This window comes from Gambusia affinis, linkage group LG17 (assembly GCF_019740435.1).
Source record: "Gambusia affinis linkage group LG17, SWU_Gaff_1.0, whole genome shotgun sequence".
In the NCBI taxonomy this organism is placed as follows: domain Eukaryota; kingdom Metazoa; phylum Chordata; class Actinopteri; order Cyprinodontiformes; family Poeciliidae; genus Gambusia; species Gambusia affinis.
In genome coordinates, this window is record NC_057884.1 from 746190 (window position 1) to 769297 (window position 23108).

General features: G+C 38.8%; 1 protein-coding gene across 2 annotated transcripts in view; it reads left to right on the top strand.

The window, feature by feature from the left end:
* gfra2b (GDNF family receptor alpha 2b) overlaps nucleotides 1–23108 on the top strand; it is a 102904-nt gene that overhangs the window by 66461 nt on the left and 13335 nt on the right. For both annotated transcript variants that reach the window (XR_006373360.1, XM_044144852.1), the window contains exons 6-8: nucleotides 13462–13571; nucleotides 14560–14700; nucleotides 20762–20943. Coding sequence is in view for 1 of the 2 variants with exons in the window: in XM_044144852.1 (XP_044000787.1) it covers nucleotides 13462–13571; nucleotides 14560–14700; nucleotides 20762–20943 (433 nt within the window). In the remaining variant the exon portion in view is untranslated. The remainder of the gene's footprint in view (nucleotides 1–13461; nucleotides 13572–14559; nucleotides 14701–20761; nucleotides 20944–23108) is intronic.

A 23108-nucleotide genomic window follows, 5' to 3' on the forward strand; every position in this document is an offset into this window, starting at 1 on the left:
TTTTGCTCAGAGTGGATATTTTTAATGGAAACACATGAGTGATAGGCAGAAGAAGAAACTAAAAACAGATGTTCATTTGTTCCCAAACCAACATGAGCGGCTCCCTTCAGGTAAACAACAAAGCCCCGTGTGACAGATAACTTTGCCTTCAGTGTGGAGCATGACTCATGTTTTATTGTCTGGAAAAGGAAGCTCAAAGTAAACTCCTTCAACTTTTAGCCCCCATTAACCTCAAATGGGTTTTGAAGAGCTGCATAAATCCTCCAGGTCTGTGGGAACTTTCCGGCGCAGGAGGGTGTCCGGCTCCTGCTGAGGCTGAGAGCAGGCAGGACGACGCGGGGAATCACTCTGACTGACACACACAGTAATTAAATACAATCACTCTAAGACGTAATGCATAAGGAACCTACGGACAGCAAGAAAAGTTTTTTTTCATTTCTTTTTTTTTTTTTCTTTTTTTTTTTTACAAAGAAGTTAATTAGCATATTAAATAGAGCCTAAGTCACACCTGTTGCTAATCTTTAATAAAAGCGGAATGAAATAGCAGTACTGTCAACGTTCCACTTGAGAAGGTTCAATTAGGGTATGAACAGTATTATCATCCTAAACCTCCATGTTTGACAACCAATTTTTAGTTCTCCAACCAGCTTCCTGTGGTTTTCACATATTCTGGGTGCTTGCTGCTGTCCTTCAAATCCAAACCATTCAAACCTTCTCACATCCCTGATCTTACTTTAACTCTGACAAACCTCAACCCACGCCACACCTCCAACAGCTGAGGGCCCAGATGCTCTGGATGAAGCAAAGTGTAGTTTTTACCAGGTTCCCAGCTGTCCAGATCAAAAACTTCCTAAGATCAGCGTATAGGGCACTCCTGCTTTAGATTATCATCTGCTGCAGTGTGGTGTTTCACTTCGTTTTGCATGTGTAGAACTCCTGTAGAACTATAGAAGACTTTCTTCCATATTCTATTTTATGTTTGTTGGACGGTTGAGATCGTTTCTCTGTATTCTTTCAGCTCCAAACCCTCTGCTTTCATGTCAGACCTGATATCAGACATTTTATTCTCCAACATGGCCAGACGGTCGACAAGCTCTCGCGCAGTGAGGTTAATAGCTCTGAAGAGACCCTGAGTCTCTCAGAAAGCCCGTTGCCTTTGGGGCTCCATTCCCCCTACCATGACCCTTCACTCCAGACTGAGGCTGGAGTTGGAGGTGAAGGTCATGTATTTAAAATGTCGTTTGCCGCCCTTTTCATCATTGTCATGTCAATGTGGCGGTTTATGAAACGTAAAATTTCCAAGTTTTTAGACTGTCTCAGAAAAAAAAACACTTTTTACATAGTTTATCTGCAGTGCTCCAAACACATCTACTACTGATAATCACTGAACAGTTTGCCATAAAAGTTTTGTGATAATTCATTAAAGTTGATTTAATGTACAAATTCTCAAGATATACTTTGTCTGCTAATGAAAGCAGCTAACTCTTTCTCCTCCAAGAAACAACGACTGATACACAACCAAATGTAATATCTGAAAATGATATGAAAATGGTTTTAGATGACAAGAATAAATTATTTTAGAGCCTCAATTATTTTTTAGTTTTGAGGAGCAGTATGACCTTCACCTTGTTCATGAGACAATGGACCTTCGTTACCCTTACAGACTCACTGATGGAGTCATGGGGATTTGAATTCTGTCCTTGTGTGCTGACAAAGCCCAATACTTGTCCTTGCCGTATTATCCCATAATAATTGTTATGGTATTACAGAGGTGCAACATGTTGTGGGAGAACCTGTGGGAGTTTTTGGGCACATGGATGTATTTCAGTTCACTTTGTATTTTCAATTAGAAACTTAAAAAAATCTGACTTGTGTATTCAAAGAGAACATAATAGCAGCACGCAGCAGTGTGTTTGGTTAGGAAAGCTTAGGGTCTCATTGTCGGTCTGGACATTGATGACCATCAACAAGCACTGCAGCAGTTCAGCCTGTATGGAGTGGAAAAGGCTTCTGTTGGCTCTAATAAGGCTGAGGTTGTGGTCCTAAACTGGGAAAGGCAGCAGTACTCCCTCTGGCCCAGAGGGCCTCTGGCTCGAAAGAAATCCACTCAACTTTCTTGACATCTTGTTTGAGAGTGACTGCAGAATGGAGATAGTTCAATGGATCAGGGCTCTTTGAGCGATACTGAAGGTTTTGTTTCAGTTTGTGGTAATTTACTCATCTGTCTGTTTACAAACATCCAGTAATAATAATTATAGCATATTGACCCTGACGGTTGATTAAGACTGTAGACTTGTCTATCCTAAATGATCAGTATTTTCCATCTCCAATTTTTATTATTTTTATTTCTTTTATTTTGAGAATTTCCTAATGTAAGGTGACCATCTTTAAAGGTATCAATATAAAAATATATATTCTAATTGTCATTACCAGCTGATAAGGCTTGGGGATCTGTTCAGAATGTTCCCTGGTGGTCAGTGTTTGGACTGCTCACTGCTCGACCGTCTGCAGACGGATAACCTGCTTCCTGCTCAGGTCCCTAATGAGGAGCTGAAGGGCGTCACGGAGGAGCGCGGCGTCTAGAATGCTGCCCTGAACCTGTTAACCCAGCGACACCTTTATGAACAAGTAGACACTGAAGGTATTGCAGAAGAGCCTGTCTGTAGACACTAATCCAGCTGAAGCTCTGCTTTAGCTCCGTATTGTGCAAGTTGGATGGAAAGTTGAGAAAATTATCATCTGGTTAAAATACACGGTTCTAAGCTGTGCTAAAATATGCCACTGATAATAATGATGTTGGATTTACCAAAAGAGTCCCATGCTAAACTGATAAAGTATATTGTCTCTGTGCTTGTCCCATAATAAATATTATTTTATGATGGAGGTCTATCTATTATCTGGACGTGCGAAGGGGACAATATACATTGGAATTTATAATCAAGTTGTGACAGTTTAATTTATGGTAGACTTTCTTACTGTGAAGTAACAGAGATTTACAGACATAATTCACCTAAAACTCATCTGTAAATGAAAGTTTCCAACCTGAGGAAACAGATCTGAGAATCCATGCAGGGATTGCAGGCTGGACTTTGAGACGTCCTCACTCAGTGGAGAGAGGAAGCCCTTCTCAAGATGACATTAAACTTTTCACAGTTGATTTAATAGGTTTTTTGACTTTGTCTGTCCACACAACTATAGGAGGGTGATCTGCCAGAAGTGCCTGCTGATTACCTTGAGGGGATGTCTGCAGCACTCCCACACAATTATCGGAGGACTGAGGCGCAGTTGCTGCCTCTTGTGAGCAGAGAAAAGAGTGTTCAGTCATTACTGAATGACAACAGTTCAGAAAAGGATCTGGTTCTGCCTCTGACCTGGAGTTGTCACAGTAATGCTGCCTGCTAAAACTGAGCCACTTTTCAAAGGGACCAGAAAACAAATTTTGACATTTTTGTGTAAATTTATTTAGTTCTACAATATTTAGCCGTGCTGGGCTCATCAGGACGAACAGTAATTTTTCTATTAGTTACAGTGATACAGCTTTGTACAAATTTGTCAGAAAACCTTCTCAGTCAGACAGGCAGCCCTGCCTGAGCCAGAAGCTGGAACAGGAAGCGCTGCAAGATGCTGTTCTGTTTATGAGGGTCATCAGTCACTTCTACAGCAAAACATTTACACAGCATGATGCTGCCACCCCTTTACTTTACAGTTTGGAATGACAACCTTCCCCTTCTTTTTTTCCAATATAAAAATGGTTTTGTGACTAAGCTTAGTAATTTTAGTTTCATCAGACATGTCTTCAGAAATGAGTCTTTTTTGTGTGTGTGAATTTACAAATAGGATTCTGGCTTTTTATGCAGTGATGACTTCTTCCTCACTGATTTGTCTTTTAGTCCATGTCAGTGCAAGACTTTTATTTTCTTAGCAGCTTCAGTGGCATCATCTACACCAGGGAGTTTGCTTTTGTTCAGGGGTTGAGTTGTGAATATTTCCCCAAATATTCACAAGATACCACCCTTGTTGTGGTATCTTGCCCTTGTCCAGAACACATTTCCCTCCTGAACACTATGAGGTCGGGACATTCCCATGGTGTTTGTATAACTGCTTAAACAGATGAACACAGCACTATTAGACATCTGGAAATTACACTCAAGGATAGTTCAGATGTGGGTGAAAAACATCCAACCTGTAGACATTGTGTCCAAGCCTGATCCGACCCGACTTATTAACTTTAACTAGGCCAGAGCCTGAAAGGGAAGATTTACATTTTTAGACCATAATTTGAGTAAGCAGTGTAATGACTCCCATTTTTAGCTTTTGTTTAACATCTCCCAGCTCTGCTGTCGCTCTTTGTAGCTGGTGAGTGGAGTGCAGATCATCTGGGATGTGTGATTTACAGGAGCTGAGCAGGGCAGAGCAGTGCAGCTTGTTACAGTCTAATGAACATACGTACCTTACTTTCTTTCCTCAGCTGGATAAGCTGCCAACTCCTCTATTTAGACTAGAATAATTAGACTAACATAACCTTACATTGAGGATTGTTGTTGGGTTTCCTCTGTTCTGGATATATTAAACGTTGCACAGAAGCCAGAGCCCAACCTGACCAACGAGCAAATCATTTTGAACCAGATGGGGATTTGACTACTGACATAGACTCCACCCAACGATGAACCTGACTTGTTGTGGTCCCTGAATCTCTTCTGCAGGGAATCAAAGGGCTTTCTAAAAGGTTTATGGTGTGATAAATTAAAATGATCAAATTTAGAGACCATTAAATATGTCAAATTGTACAATGATGGATGGATGGATGGATGGATGGATGGATGTTGCTCTTTAACTGACGATGTCATTACAGTGATTGGATGATGCCTGCAGTGTGTTGACATGTTTAACCTTGTTTTGTCCTGAGCTGTGTGTGTGTGTGTGTGTGTGTGTGTGTGTGTTCACAACGGTCTGTTTGGCAATCAGCTCCACCAGTTTGACTCCATGTTGTCTTTAACTAACAGTCCCACAGTGCACCTGTTTATTTGAAAATTTACATATTTGCATAGCTTATGAGCTGGCGGGTGCCGCTCTTACTCAGCATCAGGGTATCTTGCCCTTGCTCGCCCCTTTTCTTCTTCTCCTGCTCCGGTCACATGAACACTTCGCCTTCATCCTCATGTTAAAAATGTATCTGCTGCTCCTCATCGCTCCTGTAAACCAACAGGACACTTTCAGATGAGCACAGAGGAAATGAGACGAATCAGAGGATGTCGTTGTGTAAACTCCCCCTCCCACACACACACACCCTGGAGAGAAAGTGAGCAGAGCTGCTGTTACCACCGTCCTCAGTGACCTACAGAAAAGAGGCTGCTATTTCCATCACGCCACCACCTCACCTCACTGACCGTGTAATGGAGCGCTGCCGTCACTAGATTGGCTCCCTCGCCTTAAAACACACTCATCGCCCGCTCCCCGCGCCGCCGCCATCAGCTTTGGAAAAGCAGTTTAGCTCAGCATGCCTCAGCGCACGGGGCAGAGTGTTTGCATGCACAGCGTGCGTCGTTTGATGGAGGTCATAAGGAAGCCGATACATATAAATCCTTGCATTTGCCAGATGCGTCCTGATGGAAACTCCCAACAAGTCTATTAGATGTAAAGTTCTTCATCCGACCCTGCTGAAGGTCTGTGAGGGTCACCTCATACACATTACAAGAACATTGTTCCTGGAGTGTGTGTGATGGCACAGGCTGCACACACACTGTGCACACTATCCCTTTACATTTGTTCAGAGCACCACACATACACACACTGCAGGTTTTCACCGCTGCACTGAATGTGTGCACTTTGCTTTCAGTTACACATTCTGGTGAATGTCAGAGCATTAAAATGAACTACAGTCATAACTGGAGTTAAATATTTAAGTGGTTGAATAATGACTGAAATAAACAACAATAATAATAACAAGGATACAAATGCAGAGGATGGAAACACACTTTCCACTATTTGGCATCTTTTCTTTGCATCTCTCTCTCCAACACTGAAGAAGAGGATGAGAATTTAGACATTTCACACTCAGATCATCCCAAACTGAACTTCACCTGGTGGAAAATACATTTTGATTCATTTGACAGTTTTTGCATAATTAACTTTAACCTTTAAATGAAGGTTGTTCCAGTCAGGTATGTTTGTTTCATTGGCACTATGATGACGTCACACACTCTAGTTTTTGGTGCAGTGAGTCTGAAATACTGAAAAACACATAAAAACATTAGAAATATTATTGTAGAACTGTCTTCCTTCACCCAACAAGCCTGGGGGTGGGGCCAGTATGACTCCTTGGTCAGCAGTAATGTCTGTCCACTGATCCATGCTAGGTCTCTATGGCAACCAGCTGTCATGCTGGCAGATGAGTGGTGGTTTGTGACTGCATCAGGTGTTAAATCAGACATTCAGCTCAGCTTCAGGGTATCTGACAGCAGACGGACAGCTTTGCATTCTGGGAGAAATGTGTTTGCTGACATCTCTGCTGGTATCAGCTGAATTCACACAATCTGTCCTGGAAAAGGTAAACAATACAACCACAGCACTTTGTATTCTTTCCTGGTGTACATGCATTCATTTTGTATTTGTTAATATTCCATCTTGTTATAGTCATTTTGCACTTTTCTAATAGTTTCACCAGCATGTTATTTATCCCAATTTTCTCCAGTTTACCCAGTTTGCTCCGTCCTCCCAGTCCGATTGATGCTGTTTTGTTCTCTGCTCTTCAGCTGCCTGTGCTTTTGGATTTCCATTTTAATAACCATTTCTGTCATTGTATCCTGTGTATTAGTTCACTGTTACTCTCTATCTGCTAATTTTCCCCATCTGTAAGTTTTACAGAAATACTCATTGCTTTTATTGACCTGCATGATCCTGATATCAGGATGTTTTAGACTACATGATTTCTTTTTGAACCTGTTGGCTCCACCAGCTCCTTGCAAATCAGATCATTCATATGCCTATCACTGACCTGCATGCATACTATTTTTTCTTTCTAAATTGGAACATTTCTTTATGTCAAGGATTGATAAAGTCCACGATCTTCTCACATTTGATTCTGATTGTACAAAACTGGAATTTCATTTTCACAGATTAAAATCCTCGAAGTTCTCCTTGGTTTGGTGTCACAGAAATTTTTAAGGAGAGTTCTGCTTCAGTGTGCAGGGAGGCTAAAATAAATATTTGATGCAGTGTCACTGCATCTAAAATGTAAGTGCACTCAGAAAAAAGCAGCACATGCTGAGGCATTCAAGTGTTTAAATTAGAGGAGAAGGTGTCTCAGAGGCAGGATTTCAGACTCAGCCTGACTTCTGTTGTTCAGATCAGACAAGTGAATTTGTCTTCTTCCTTCTCTGTGACTTGTGTACTTTACTTTGCCTCAGGAATGTGTGGAGTGTTTCTCTTTTCTCTGGAGGTAACCGACATCTCTGAGTCACACAAACAAGAAGTTCTGATTTACCAGCAGGTTGTTCTGGAGCAAATTCTTTAATCATAAATTTCTTCCAATTTTGTGTTCATGGATATATTACCAGAGGTAGTGAATGTTTTTTATCCTTTTCTGTATGAATGGCAGGACCCTCCACTCTTCCATGAGTAGATCAAAAATAATCTGGGCTACAATCAATGCAATTTGATATTATTTTAGTCACATCGGTTAAGGATTATCATTTGTACTAGTGCATCTTCAAAAAATTTGACTGCATGTAAACTGCGTGTAAAAGTGCAATATTCCTTGCCCTTTTACACAAGAAATATTGCATAAAAGTTTTACTCAAAAAGTGAAGCTGTCATTTTATAGAGATTAAAATATTTCAAGCTTCTGGCTCACAGGGAAAAAAAGGCCCCAAAATTCTGTCTCACGTTAGACCAATGGATGTTTTAAGTACAAATGTCAGGAGATGTGCACAGGTGAGTGCAAATGTTAGTAAAGGTCAGAGGTCACTCGAGAGTGCTGTGCTCAGGCCAACAGGAACTGAAGGCTGTGTTGTTCCTCCGTTTCTTACTGTCCCTTTAAAGATGGCAGAGTCAACAGAGGACCTTTTTCACAGTATTATAATTTTGTGAGACACTGAATTTTGGGGTTTTATTATCTGTTAGCCACAATCATAAAAATTACCAGAATTGCAGGAATATAAAACTGTGATGATTCTAGATAACATTTGAGTTTCACTTTCTGAGATGACTGGGAAAACAAATTGCACTTTTATGCAAATTCAAATTTTTTAGATGTACTTGTATATACTGATGTCATTCAAAGTTAAACAGAATCAAATGTTCCAATGAAAGTCCATAGGCAATGAATGCAGGTCATTTTTGACCGACATATGGATATATTAGTTATCAGTAATTTATGAAAACATGCAGAACACTGCAAGATGCTCACAATGCTTCAACTTGGTTTGTAAACAAAAGATTCTCACCACAAACAGTACGTTAATATTAGCAAAAACACACACACATATATATATATATATATATATATATATATATATATATATATATATATATATATATATATATATATATATATATATATATATATATATATATATATATATATATATATATATATATATATATATATATATATATATATATATATATATATATATCCCAGCTGTAAAAAATATTACACAGCTGTACTTCTGCAAATTAAGCATGCACAATTAGATAACTTTAAACATACTGTGATCATAATTACATCACTATTGTTTATGCCAAATGAATAATTGCAACATTTCAGCAGGCGTGTCATAAATGATAAATGACACTACACACTGTTATTGTGGCTGTGTGTGCTCTGCAGTTCACTGTGTGTGTGTGTGTGTGTGTGCGTGTGCGTGTGTGTGTGCGTGTGTGCGCGTGTGCGTGTGTGTGTGTGTGTGTGTGTGTGTGTGTGTGTGTGAGCATCTGCGTCATGTTTATCTCTGTTGTTGCAGGTGTGGAAGTTAAATCAGAGATCTCCTGCTTCCCACCGGGACTTATGAGTTTGGATCAAATTCAGAAAGGATGAGGGCATCACAACGTTCACGCAGAAATACCAAACATAATTGAATTCATTTTATTTAAAGCATGTTTATTCATGCTGCTTCTAGAATAATGTATTACTACCAGATTAAGTATAGAATTTATTTACATTCATTTTAACTTTGATATATAAAACTAAAAGCCCACAAAATACTTTTCTAGTGTTTGGCTTTTTTTCTTTTCTGATTTTGATAGAATTCTACAGTGATGAGAAGCTCTTATTATTAGGTAAATTAGTCAGGCTGTGTGTTTGGAGTGTTAGCAGGAAAAGAATGTAGCTATTCATCTGGATCTTTAAAACAGGTCACCTTAATATCAAAGACGGATGATGTGTTTTTATTGATTTTTTTTTTTTCAGATGTGATAACTTCTTTCCTTTGTGGGACTGACAAGTGTTTTCAGCCAGCTGAGCAGATGTGCTCAGCAGCAGGTGGAACAGAGCTGGCATCTCACTCGAAGCATTTAAACAAATCTCAGCAGATTTATCAGCGTGATTTTTCCACCACAGATGTTGATGTGTGACAGACACATGACTGAAGGGAGAATATTTTAACCCCTCTACACAGTCTTTGTGTTTGTGTCAGTGTGTGTGTTTGTCAAAACCGGATACAAAGTGCATCAGTGTGGTTTGCATTTCCATCCATCCATCCATCCATTTTCTGTTCACCCTTGTCCCTAATGGGATCAGGAGGGTTGCTGGTTCCTCTCCAGCTACGTTCCGGGCGAGAGACGGGGTACACCCTGGACAGGTCACCAGTCTGTCACAGGGCAACACAGAGACATACAGGACACACAACCATTCATACACACACACTCACACCTAGGGAGAATTTAGAGAGACCGATTAACCTGACAGTCATGTTTTTGGACTGTGGGAGGAAGCCGGAGAACCCGGAGAGAACCCATGCAAACTCCATGCAGAAAGACCCCGGGCCGGGAATCGAACCCAGGACCTTCTTGATGCAAGGCAACAGCTCTACCAACTGCGCCACTGTGCAGCCCGTTCGCATTTCCTTCTTCACATAAATGTCATCATTCTTCACAGTTGAGTCCACAACCTTCAGTGATGAGAACATTAATATTCACATTGTCTCTGTGGGATTTCATTTTAATAGTCATCGGTTTCCCTTGCATCACATGCAACACGTTTCAGTGCTGCCTGAGCAACAGATATAATATGTGAATACACTACCCAACAATTCTGGTGCAACTAATACACAAGTAATATGAAATGTTTGGAGAAGAACAGCTATCTCCATTAGGGTCTATTCTGAGGTTCTATATTGATCCAATGATCAATATTTAAAGCGTCTTTAAACTCTCTTCGAAATCAGGAGAGTTTCTGTGCATTTGTTCCAAAGCTTTATGTTTTGCTCAAGGACTAAACACAAAATCGATGCAGATTTCTGCAGGCTGAGTTGTTTCTCTACATGCGTCACATAGAGGGAAGAAATAAACATACAACGTAATCATGATGATACATTTCGACAAGTTTCATTCTTGTCTCACATCTTGCTCAGGCCGTATTGAAGCTTCCTTTTTAGGTAATTGTGAGGAATGTCAACTCTACAGGAGTTTCCATGCTGCTAACTTTTCCTTCTGTTGGTGGTTTATTGGATAAATGGTCGTCTTCTAGATTTGAGTTCTGATTCCCAGCCAATATGATAATAAGATGAAATGATGACTTAATCCAGGTTCAGATACACACTTGAATTTCCAAAGGACCCACATTTGGGCTCTCTCAACATTTTTCTCCAGAAGACTTTGAGTCATTTGTATGAACAAAATTGATGAAGGATCTAACAGGTGGTCAGTACCCTAGCTAACTAAAACCAAATTTTTATTTACAAAGTGCCAAAACTCTGTTGTCGGCTAGTGAGAGAAAGACGCAGGGAGAAATATCAGAGAAAGGCAGCACCGGAAGATCTTTGAAATGACAACAAAGCTGTTGCCACTAACACTGGTACCAAATGTAAAATCACAGACCTGACACCAGACCGAAGACCACACCAGACACAGACAATGTCAACTACATTCCAGATCACACAGCCTGAGCAGAGGTACAGGTCATTCATTGTTTCATTTATGAAGCTGAAGGTGACAGCAGCAGCACAAACACCATCTTCTTCTGCCAACTCTGTCTTCTTCCTCTGTTTGGTCCTCCTCACCTTCATTACCTCTTGTGATTTCTACATTCCCATCAATAACTGGTTCAAATTGAAGAGGATTAATGATGTTACTCATCGCTGTTTTGGCTGGATGGAGCTAGCACAATGGAACCTTGCACATGCCATTTTGAACACCCTGGTTAGACGATAAAACCATGAAGTGCTAAATGTTTTTATATTTTGAGGCTCATATAGGGGATTTTATGTAAACCTTGGAGGCTGGGACAGTTTATCAATGTGAAGTAACTGTAATTAGTCGCCACAAAGCAAATATTGAACAACCCTGAATGGCTGCCTTTGTGTGTTTTAAACTTTATGCCCTTTTCTGGATGCCATCTAATTATGCTATTTTTAAATAAATCCCATCCTCATGTCTCATCAGCTCACACATAAAACCCAGAGTGGGAAACAAATGACTGCAGAGGTTTAATGTTGTATGTCCAACAGGTGTCCCATCAGTTGAGCTTTGACTGCAGCTTATTTATGGAGATCATTCTGGTGATCTTTTTCCCTCTACAGCAATTTAATGTCACCCAGTAGATCAACACCAGCTGTTTGTTGTATATTTAGCTGCTAACGGAGGTCCACCACTATTCTGAAGACATTTTTACTGTTTATTTGAATATTAATCCTTTCCCCAAGTACTCCATCTGTTTATATTCTGTTAGTGTACAGACATACCTGTGACAGCTAAGGAAGTCTAATCATATAGTAACATCTAAGAATATGTTAAAAGATTTCATCTTGTATTAGCTATTACCCTGTTATACTCCAACAATGTAATAAAGCAACTACTTTCTAATCAAAGTTCAATAAGGGCAAAGTTTAGAGTCAGATAAGAAAAGATTCAAATAAAGCAGAATATCTCAGCAGGGTTTAGACATTATTCTTTTAGGTGGAGCTGTCCTGACCCAGTCCAGATGTTTCTGATGTACCAGGTTGTAGTGAGAACATCTCCAGGTTTCTGTTTTTAAACATTTCTTTGTCAACTGGTTGTAATTCACCACCTGAGTTCTTCTACATAGCTATGCAGCTCATTACTAAAGATCTTCTTGAACTATCTCTGATTCATTCATCGTGACACTGAAATAAATATATCTTCTGGTATTGATAAAATCCAAAATGCTGCTGCTAGGAAACCAGGAAGACAGAACATCACCCAGTTCCACAATCCTTCACTGAGAGAATAGACTGTTAAATACTGTTAGTTTATCACTCACTTAACAGTTTAGCACTACAGTACATTAAAGATCTGCTGGTGTTGTATCAACCATCCAGAGCTGAGATGTCTGGAAACAAACATGGAGAAGCAGCATTCAGCTTCTATTCACCACAAATCTGGAACAAACTTCCAGAAAACTGGAAAACAGCTGAGAGAGAGCTGCCTTTAAATTTAGACTAAAAACTCACCTGTTCAGAGTTGCTTTATGACCATAATAAATGACACATTGACCAACATACTTGATGATTTTGATGATGTAACTTGTAAATTGTAATGTTTGTTAGTGATTTCTTATGGTGTTTTTTATGACATTTTATTTTGTGTTTTTATGATGTAAAGCCCTTTGAACTGCCTTGTTGCTGAAATATGTTATGCAAATAAACTTGATTGATTTATTTCAAAGGCAAAAAACAAGCTAACAAAAAAAAAGATTCAGTCTGTACTGCTAGATTTTTTTAATAATATAATTATAAAAAGGAACTTGCTTCAAAGTTCTTTATGATTCAATACACTGATTTCAGAAACTTTTGTGTTTTATAGTATTTGTTTATCATTTTAACTAATACTGAATATGTTTGAGACCTTCATTCACTCTGAATTAGCAGGTTTTCTCTGATGATTGGGTTGAATCAGTTTGCTGGCACCATGAAAAAACACTTCTGACTCAAGTTTTGGCTCAGTTATATAACTAACATTGACTGGCTCCATCAACAGAAATTATAGTTCTGTCAGAGGGTGGCGCTATACACGCAGCATTCATAGAAAATCACGAGTCAGATCAGGAATTGAAGAAGAGGGAACACTAATCATGGGAAGATTAGACTTATCTGCTTGTTCTGGTCCACTATGCTTTCTGAAGTCCACAGTCCACCCTGACATCTACCTGGACGTTTTAGCATTTCACACTTCCTTCTTTTGACAGACCAATGCCATATCAACACCTCCAATTATCATTTCTCCATGTTCTCTCCATTTCCTTTGTAGGTTGGAGACTGATGTGTTTTTGTCTGGTTACTGTAGGTCTCGCCTTGCTGATTTCCACATGAACTGCCAGATGACATCTCACACTGTCACCAGCTGCCCCTATGACAACTACATAGGCTGCCTCATGTCCTACGTGGGCCTCATTGGTAAGGCTACTTCAGATTGCTGTTCTTCAGAGGAGGAGACTGAAAGCGTAGTCTTTGGGTGAATGGTTTTCTGCTGGTCCGTTTCTCTGAAAGCCCCTTCCCAAATCCACAATACAGACAACCACATAAAGCTGTAAACATGAAGATACCAACTTCACTGTCATTAACGACCCATGATGAACAGCAACCATAAGCAAACAAGTAATAGGAAACAAGTTTGTGTTGTAATAAATCACCCATCTTTGCCGTGCTGAGCATTGAGTCATAGGCTATGTTTATACAGCAGGTATTGATCCCCAGTTCTGGTGAGATGTGTAGTCAGAGTCATGAGCGACAGACTTTCATAACTCAATTTCTTTTTCAGTTATTGCTTATTTCCAGATTTACCATGTCTGGCTTAAATGCGTATTAACTGTAACATGGCTTTTGGGTACATATCTGATTTAGTTCCACATATGGAAGTGGCTCAAATTGGTGTTTTTTAGAGGGTGAATCTATCAGAATAGGGCAAATGAGTCTGCTGTGAAAAACTTGCATTTGGGCATGAAATCTGAATTGGGTTGCACCGTGAATGTAGCCTTATTGTCCAGATCATAGGCCACCAGTGTTCCTTGTGTTTAGACATGGCGGAACCAATCAGTCAGGAAATTGAACTTTATTGAATCAGGAGGATGTTTGACAGATCGATTTAGCTTTTACAAAAACTGCAGCATTCTTGAGGTAAATATGAATAATGCTGCAATTTTTGTTCTGATTACCATTCTTTCCATCATTCTTGTTCCCCAGCTGGTTCTTAGCCTAATTCCTCAAGCATTTCTTGATCCTTCAGTGTAGTGTTCACAGACACGTTGCAAGTGATTCATTTGTTCTCTGTGGATCATCAAGTAATATTATTCCTAATTTGTTAAAATCCTCTTCAGTTTTCTGTCTGGATAATCTTCATCTCAGTTATCACCCCCCTTCCTTCCGGTGCTCTGTCGGAACACAGGCTCAGACGTGACACCGAACTACAGCGACAACAGCCCCACCAACATCACCATCAGCCTGTGGTGCACCTGCAGAGGAACGGGTCATCAGGAGCAGGACTGTGACGCCTTCCATCGGGACTTCACTCACAACACCTGCCTCAGTAAGTCTGTTGCTGGGTTTAAACCAAAACTACCCAGAAAAAATGCAGCACAAAGTCATTAAACGAAGACTGAGTGAAAATTTTTTTATAGAGAAGTCAGGATTGCAGTTGGACAGTTCCTGCAGTTAGCAACTAATGCACATATTCTTAACACAGCTGGCTTCCTATCATTCACATTCCTTTTGGTAGCTCTAATTAGGGTTGTAACCATCCTTCGATTAAATCTGCCTCAAAGCTTTGTTTTATTATTTCCCTTACAAAAAAAATCCCATGAAAATCCCATGTGACTTCACATGTGATCACATGTGGTTCACACAAATTTTACATGTGAATGATGTGAATCACATGTGAAAGCACATGAATACGTGTGATTTTTGGAACGTTTCGTGGTAAAATCACGTGATTTTCATGGGATTTTTTTGTAAGGGTTAGCACACCGTGTTTCGCCTGGGTCATTATTTCTATTGCGCAGCGCTCTCACTTCTACCTATGAGTTGTTGACAAAAACTAAGTGTTACCACCATAACGTCAAATTTTCAATTTCAGTCTGAGAGGATTTTATTGATTGATGATAAAGTCCAGTTTAATATCCCAGCTGCTCAGGGGCCAGAGTTCAGAGCGAAGGGCGGGAAAAGTGCTGGAAGTGTATTTATACAGGTGAGCAGATAGACTGAACAATGTGAGAGCCAGGCTGTTGTTGAAAATGAATTTCATGTCATTGCAGTCTCAATAAATGGTTGGCAGAGCGCATCATGGCGGTGCGGAGCAGGTAGATGTGTTTCTGCGTGTGATAAACGAAGGTGTCAAATCCCGTCGCTAACATAAACACAAAAGCTATAAATGTCAGGGCAAGATGAGAGTTCATCTATTAAATTGACTGAAGATGAAAATATAAATTAAAAGCTAGCATATAGACAAGCATGCGCTTTGTGAGCGTGCCTTTTTATTATTAAACTGAATATAATTTTAGATTTTTGTATAACTTTTCTTCAGGTTAACATAGAAAGTGGGTTATTATTATTACAGGTTAATTTTGTAAACTACAGAAAAGTAATTGTCAGGAAAGCTCAAGTATGAAAAATTGGACTGATGTTGAGCAGTTCTGCCCGTCCTGCTTCTCAAGCTCCATCACAACGTCAGGGATTTTATCATCCAATCCTGTCAGTGAGGTTTAACGATCACCCAAACCTCATCTAGCTTATTGGTGATAGACCTGGTGGTGTTGATGAGATGACTGGGCAGAGCCGGTCTGTGCGGTTTGCCATAACTCTTCAATCTACTGAGTCGCAGAGGGGTGATGGTAAAAACCTCCTCGGACAAGTTTTGCTTCACTGACTGTGAATATTTCGAGATTAATCTAGTCAATATTATTTCTAAAGACTCATCTCAATTCCTAAGACGTTCTTCGGTTCTGTTTGAGGCTGATATATCAGCACACAGAGCAAATAATGGAGAAGAAAGGTCAGGACAGGTGGAGGAAGAAAACCAGAACTGAGACAATGTGTTCAAGATCCCAAGACACTTTCTCTAAATATCAGTAACCGAGCTGCAGCATGACCTCTGGGCCCTACGTCAAACACCAACTGAACACACTGAGCAGCCACGCTAACAGGCTGGATGAACACAGAGCTCTGAAATGCTGAAGTGTTTCTCAGAACGGGTGTAAAACACTGAATGCAATCAGCATTTTTTAAATTAAAAAGAGAAACAGTTTTCTATAAGAGTCAGGTATGTTTAATTCAATCCAGTTTAATTCAATAACACTTTATTAATCCCAGAGGGAAATTAAATGTTCTAAATCATATTATCCAATTTTCTTCAAAGAGCTTTTAAAGATGAGAGAAGTCACCAGAAATAGTATTTCTACAGCAAACAGAAGGATTTCTTAAGCAGACTTTGCAAACTCTGGAAATCATCATTGCAAAATATTAAGTAAGTATAAAAGTATGAATTGGGACAATATGACTGTCTGTTCAGATATCATACCTGCATACAAAGTGCTTCATGGCCCAGCACACCACTTCCAAAAGAGTTTGTTCAGTTAAAGTGAAAGAGCCATGATACTTTCATTGTTGGTGTTTTGAAAAAAAAAACCTTAATAAATTATTATTATAAACTATTTTACATTTTACCAGATTTGACCAGTCAGAGCATACAGGAGGTGTAGAGTCAGAAGGAATCGTTTCAGATTGAAGATAGGACTTGGCAGCAATTGTGCAAATGTTTGAAGGTGATCTCTCATATAAGATTCTTATTAGAGTATCTTGAATTTAACAATTCAAGACATTGAATTAAAGATCATTGTAAGGAAAAGCTAGAATAACAAGTTGCAAGGTAAATAAATATTTCAACATGCATACAGTGTGCATTTCACATATGGACAATTTGGAAAGTTTCATTATTTATCCAACTGTATTAATGAATGTAGCTCAGATTGTGGCAGAATAACAAGATGTTTGCTTTGTTGCTGAACTGCACTGTGCTAACTCACTGTGATACTATAAACATATATACACTCTAAACTACAGAATAAAACTTTGATTCTCAAGGAGAAATTGCTTATTTGCAGACAAACTACTCCATCCCAGGTGTAAATGTTTGTAAATACAAATATAATGTGATATTGTAGGTGTTTTAAAAATGACTAAATATAAAATAAAAACATCAATAATATATAATACACTCTAACCCTGGTTTAACACTGCACAGCCAATCCTGACCAGCCTGGTATACACTACATGCTGCTCCGCTCTGCTGCGAACCCCAGAGGTTCTCCAAGAAGCATGCATGAGGAATTCAAGATCACACAATAAAGCCAGTGATGAAAAAAGATGAGTGGTGTTACATAAATGTACTGTAGACCTAAAATTCCAACATTTATTTTTCTCTGTCCATTGCTCTCACTTTATCTGCCTCGACAGATTACCTAGGTTTTCTGAATGAAGTACATTTATTTTTTGGGATTATGTGTGTATTCATGGCTACGAATGATACATTTTGAGTGCTTATGTATAAATATAGCCATATACTCATTAATATACCTAGGATTTTAAGAAAATGTAGTCTGTTGTGGTTAATTCTTTTGAAAATACAGATGTTGTGCTCATTGTCTTTCCTGTAGTTAGATTGACTCCATGCTTGTTCTGTAATTTTTCTGTGTAGATGTGCAGACAAAGTGAGCAGACAATAACTGGCAATAACTGGTGAATGATAAAAAAAATAAAAAATGAGCCCGACTGCATCGTCACGATGTAGATATAAATGCATATAAACCTCAGGGATTGCTCTCTATCACAAAAACAATTGAATCTTTGGGTGTGGCTGTGCTTCATGCTGCTCTGACAGTCACTGATACACATGTTTATTTTCCACCTCTTCCATGAATCAGTGAGGATAAGAAGGCAAGATAATGTTGGAATTTCACTGCTGTCCATCAATCCTTCATCCCACCAACCTCATCAACAACTTTCCCAACATAAACAATTCTGCTGATGAATTACTTCCTCACTAAATAGCCAAGCTCATTTAGATAACTAAAGAGTCTCCTTTGTTTTATTTCTCTGTTTATTTATTTTTCTCATCATGGTTCATTCCACATCTCCAACTGCCTAAGCGGCTCCTGGAACAACTTTATTTGACATTCAGGTTTGTCCTTCACAGAGCTGGACAATGATCATAATTTACTCCTCATCCATGTTCCACCATCTGGAGGGGTTCCTCAGGGTCATTATCATAAAATAGATCAAAGACACCAGAGACTAATTCACACCACCTCCACTAACCCGACCTTTAACCTCTGTGCCACTCTCTCCCTCTTTTGTAACTTTGATAAAATGTCTGATTAAATATGGAAATCACATCCAAACACAACCACCTTCACCGTTATTCTGGTGACAGTTTCTGTCTTTCAATAATTACAGTAATACTCTCCTCCTTTTCCCCTGTTGCAGTTTCTTGATTGCTCAAATTAGCCTCCATAGCCCTGAGAAATGGTTCTGGCTTATATGGCTCCCCGGACAAACTCCTCTTTCAGTGACATAGAAATCAAAGTACAAATCCTGGACTTTACTCAATTTGAATACAAACAAATATTGGACAACAGAATAATTCCTCATAAAAGCTGCAGATGATCAGAGGCTCCTGGCTTCTTGTTACACGCTAACAATAAATAAACATGTTAACAATAACATCAGTGAAACCTGTTTGTTTTTTTTTATTGCAGTGTGTACACCAATCCTCAAAGTAAACACAACTCGATCTAAATTAAAAGAAGTAAAAGAATGAAACAACAATTGTATGTTTAAAAATAGAATGTCCTCCAAGAATATTTATGTCAAACAGTGGAGGTAAGTGATTATAAAAAAAAAAAAAAAGTTTACATTTTTTGGCTTTTTTGTCTAAATGTATAAAAGTCTTGAACTGCCACATATTAGGTCCTCAAACTCTTTGCTAGTACAATTTTGTACTAATGCAGCTCATACAGTCTATTGAAATTCTGAGGATTATCAGTTCCAAACCAGACCAGTTATGACCAGTTGAAAACCCAGTTGCTGTAATGTTGTTTAAATGAGCTGTACATATGCTTCTATAACATCAACTATTAATTATCTACAATATAAATGGAACATAGGCTCCTTGTTTAAAATGTCCCGTCTTTGGAACCCTCTTCTCTGATCTCTTTGATTCCTATTGATATTGATTCCTTTGATTGATTCACTATATAAAAAACATGGCATTTAAAAAGCATAAGAAATAATTGAGGGGGTTAATATTGATTATCAAGTGTTTATTTTTTAACTTGTATTTTTTTGTTTAAACAAGTTCAAAGACTCTGAGGAAACTGACTAGTTTCTTCCTCTCAGCGTATTTAGTGCTCTAACACTGTACTTGTCAGTGAGGTTTTCCACAGTGACCTGAATGTTACATTAACACTTGAACATGTCAGGTGCTGCAGAGAGATATGTTCTAATGCAATATTAACTTTATCTCAGAGGACTGTGATCATTAATCTTTCACTGAGCTCTTCAAAGTAGGTCACACAATGTTTTCTGCACCAGCCTTTGGATTCAACAGCTTTAAATTAGCTGAAGGAATGCCTTCACCTCATGCTACTGTATCGGCTGCAGTTCAGTGATTTTTTTGTGTAAGTTCATGTATGAATTAATTCACTGCATATCACAGCTACTCCAGTTAAAACCAGACGTTTGCACACACCATAAAAAACACACATCTTTCTCACTGTCTGAAGGTAAATCAGACAAATCTTCACTGGGTTCAGGTCAGCTAGAATTATCAAAATGATTTCAGTTTGCTAAATGCCAGAAAAACTTTTCCTGTAACTTTCTTTAAATTCAGAAGTTTACATATGTTCGGTCAGGGATAATAATCTTATGAACTGCATTACTTGAGTCAAAACGTTTGGGTTTAATTTCATCAGCCTCTCAGAGATTAACTGACACATTTAAGTCAATTTGGACAGACAGCTGTGCATGTAAGGGTAAATGTAATGTGCAACAATTAATGAAAATCTCATAATTTGTTACAGTTTAAATATGAAATGTTTTTTTTCATATTGCCATCTAAAGTATCTCCAAAGGACATCGTGGATGTATCTCTAACAGGAACTGCAACTAAAAATCTTTAATGTTGCATGATGTGAGATAATCTCTACTTTTTTTTAATTTAATCTAAGTAGCACAAACAACAGATTCTTGTGTCTGAATGTGTGATTTGCATTAATCTCCACATCATTAGTCTGAGCTATGTTGTTTATTTCCAATGACTGATTGGGTAGAAAGTTTACATTTTTTGTCTTTTTTTGTCTAAATGGATAAAAGTCTTGAAAAGGATTAGTAATGAAAGCTTTCTGATGGCTGTTTGTTGAAATAGAGGCTGGAAGTGACTCGCTGAATGTGTCACTGAGAGCAAACAGTCATTTTATTGTCACAGTGATGTGGCTTTTAGCATGAACAAGAAGTGAGGAAAGACTATTTGTGGTGCAAATCTGAGTGTCTAATACGGCCAAAGCTTTCTGAGCACCTCTCTCTGTTTGGCCTCTCAGAAAATGCCATCCTGTCATTTGGTTATGGATCTGAAGGAGCAACTCCTCCTGTAACCGAGCAACCGTCCACTTTCCTGCCACCTGATCAGCCCATCATCTCCAAACCGGCTCCCTCTCTGCACGGCAAGCCCATCAAGCCTGTAGACACTGCCTGCATGTTCTCCACCTGTGCCAACCTGCAGGTGAGTAAGCATCCAAAGCTTGGAGACCAATCAGTGCTGAAATCAGGAGGATCTTCTTCCTCTCTGCTCTCATAAAGAGTCACCACAGCTTGTTCTATCATCAGACAAAGAACACTTTAACTTTGTAGGATGTGACATTTATTTGACTAGAGTAATGCCCAAACAAAGAGGCACGAGAAAAATTTGTTCATAACTTGATGGTGTACATCAAGTTATAAACAAAATGGCTGTAAAAAAAAAAAGAGTCAAGGGGTTAAAGTGGCCTAGTCAAAGTACCGTCCTTTAGGCATATTTAACGGATAAGGAGGGTCCGTCCAAACTTGTAAACATTAATAAATGGCAATAAATAAAGTAGTGGTTCCAAATTTTTCTATAATATTGTAAGAGGGTGTTTTTTTTTCATTAATAAATACTGTTACTGCAACACCATAAGCTGCCTCTTCAGTGACGTATGACACCAATAATAAATCCTGTGTTGCTGGTCTGAGATCACATATTGACATTAATACACCTATAAGGGAGCAGACATTATTTTCTGATTCTCAAAACCTTGGAACCAAGTAAATGAAACGGTTTATTTTTATTCTTTACAATAAGTCCAAATAATAACCTCGGTGTCCAAGAGCCAGGCTCACAAAATGAGTTCATTTGCTGGTGTAAATCAGGTTTACACTGTCCCACTGCGCTAAAGCCGTTCTATTTGCTCAAGAGATTAGAAAAAAGAAGAAGCTTGTTTGTGTATTAGTTGAACAAGCTCCTCTGATGGTCTGGTAAGTCCTCTTGATGCTTGCAAATCAAATACTTTTTTTTTTTTTTTTTACCTTCGGCTCTCAAATATCCTTTTGTCCACGGCAGATTGATTTGGAAGGGGCTCCCCCCTGTGGGCTCGTCATTAATATTTCACAAAGATCTGATCATGGAGTTGAATTGGGTGATCCTGAAATAGAATATGAAAAGAACACAGACTCCTCAGCTCAGCATGTCATTGTCATCGAGCTGATGACACACTATTAAGATAATCATTTTTCAGTCTCATTTCTTAAAACAAGAGTTTTAAGAAATGATGATTCTTGTCTGATATTTCTCAGGAAAAGATCCATCGTGAGTTTGAGGCTCAACTACTAACAGTTCATTCACAAACATTGACTTACAAAGTTTATGCAGACTAAATTGTCCTCATTACTGTTTAAAGCCTTCAGTAATCACTTACTGGGTTTGCAGTCAGTGTAAGGACAGTTCCAGGCAGAGCGTAAATGCCGTCGCTGTTGGCTTTCTGAAATGGGTTTTAAAGCAGAATCCATCATCTTTTTAAAAGTGAAGGTTATTTCAAAGGCTTAAAGGACTTACATCACCACTGTGCACTTTTTTCTATGTTCTGGGATTTTGTGACAAAAATAATATACAGTTAGTGTGTGGGTTCCTAAGAAAGTCAATAAATAGAGCGCAAAAATATCATAGGGAATCAAAAGTAGCTGGTCTCTTGCCCACGGTCACCAAAAGAGGGCAGTGTAGTTGGAGGAAGACAACTGTGCATGTTGCAGCTTAGTGGCTGTCTGCCATTAATGTCTGCCAGTAATGAAGACAACTATTCCTACTGTTGCCTGGATACACCAGTGGCTGGATGAGAAACCCATGTAGATGGAGCTAACTAATCAGCTGACTCATCAGAATCAACTCGGATACGTAGCTAAACCCAGACAGCTCTCTGTGCTTGGAAAGAAGGTTCTGTTCTTTTAACTTTGGGTTAACTTTGGACTTATCAGTCCAAACCCTGCATCATTTCCCAAATATCATAGCATGAATGTTTTTACCATCTGGCTAAAAGTATAATTAAGGAAAGTGTCTTTAGCATGCTTAAGTTTGTTCAAACTCAAAGGTAACTATGTGTTAGATTTTTTCCCTGTTCATTTATATTTGTTCTCCGATAATAGCAATAATAATAATAATAATAATAATAATAATAATAATAATAAAGCGTTCAGCAGTGATTTATAAACAGTATTTTAAAGTCTATTCTCTCAGTGGAAGGACGTAGAACTGGGCGATGTTCTCTCTCCTCCTGGTTTTAGTCAGATCTCCAGCAGCAGTGTTCTAGATCAGCTGCATCTGTCTGAAGTGTGGCTGAGCTAACTTCTATGATTTTACACTATCATAAGCAATGAAAT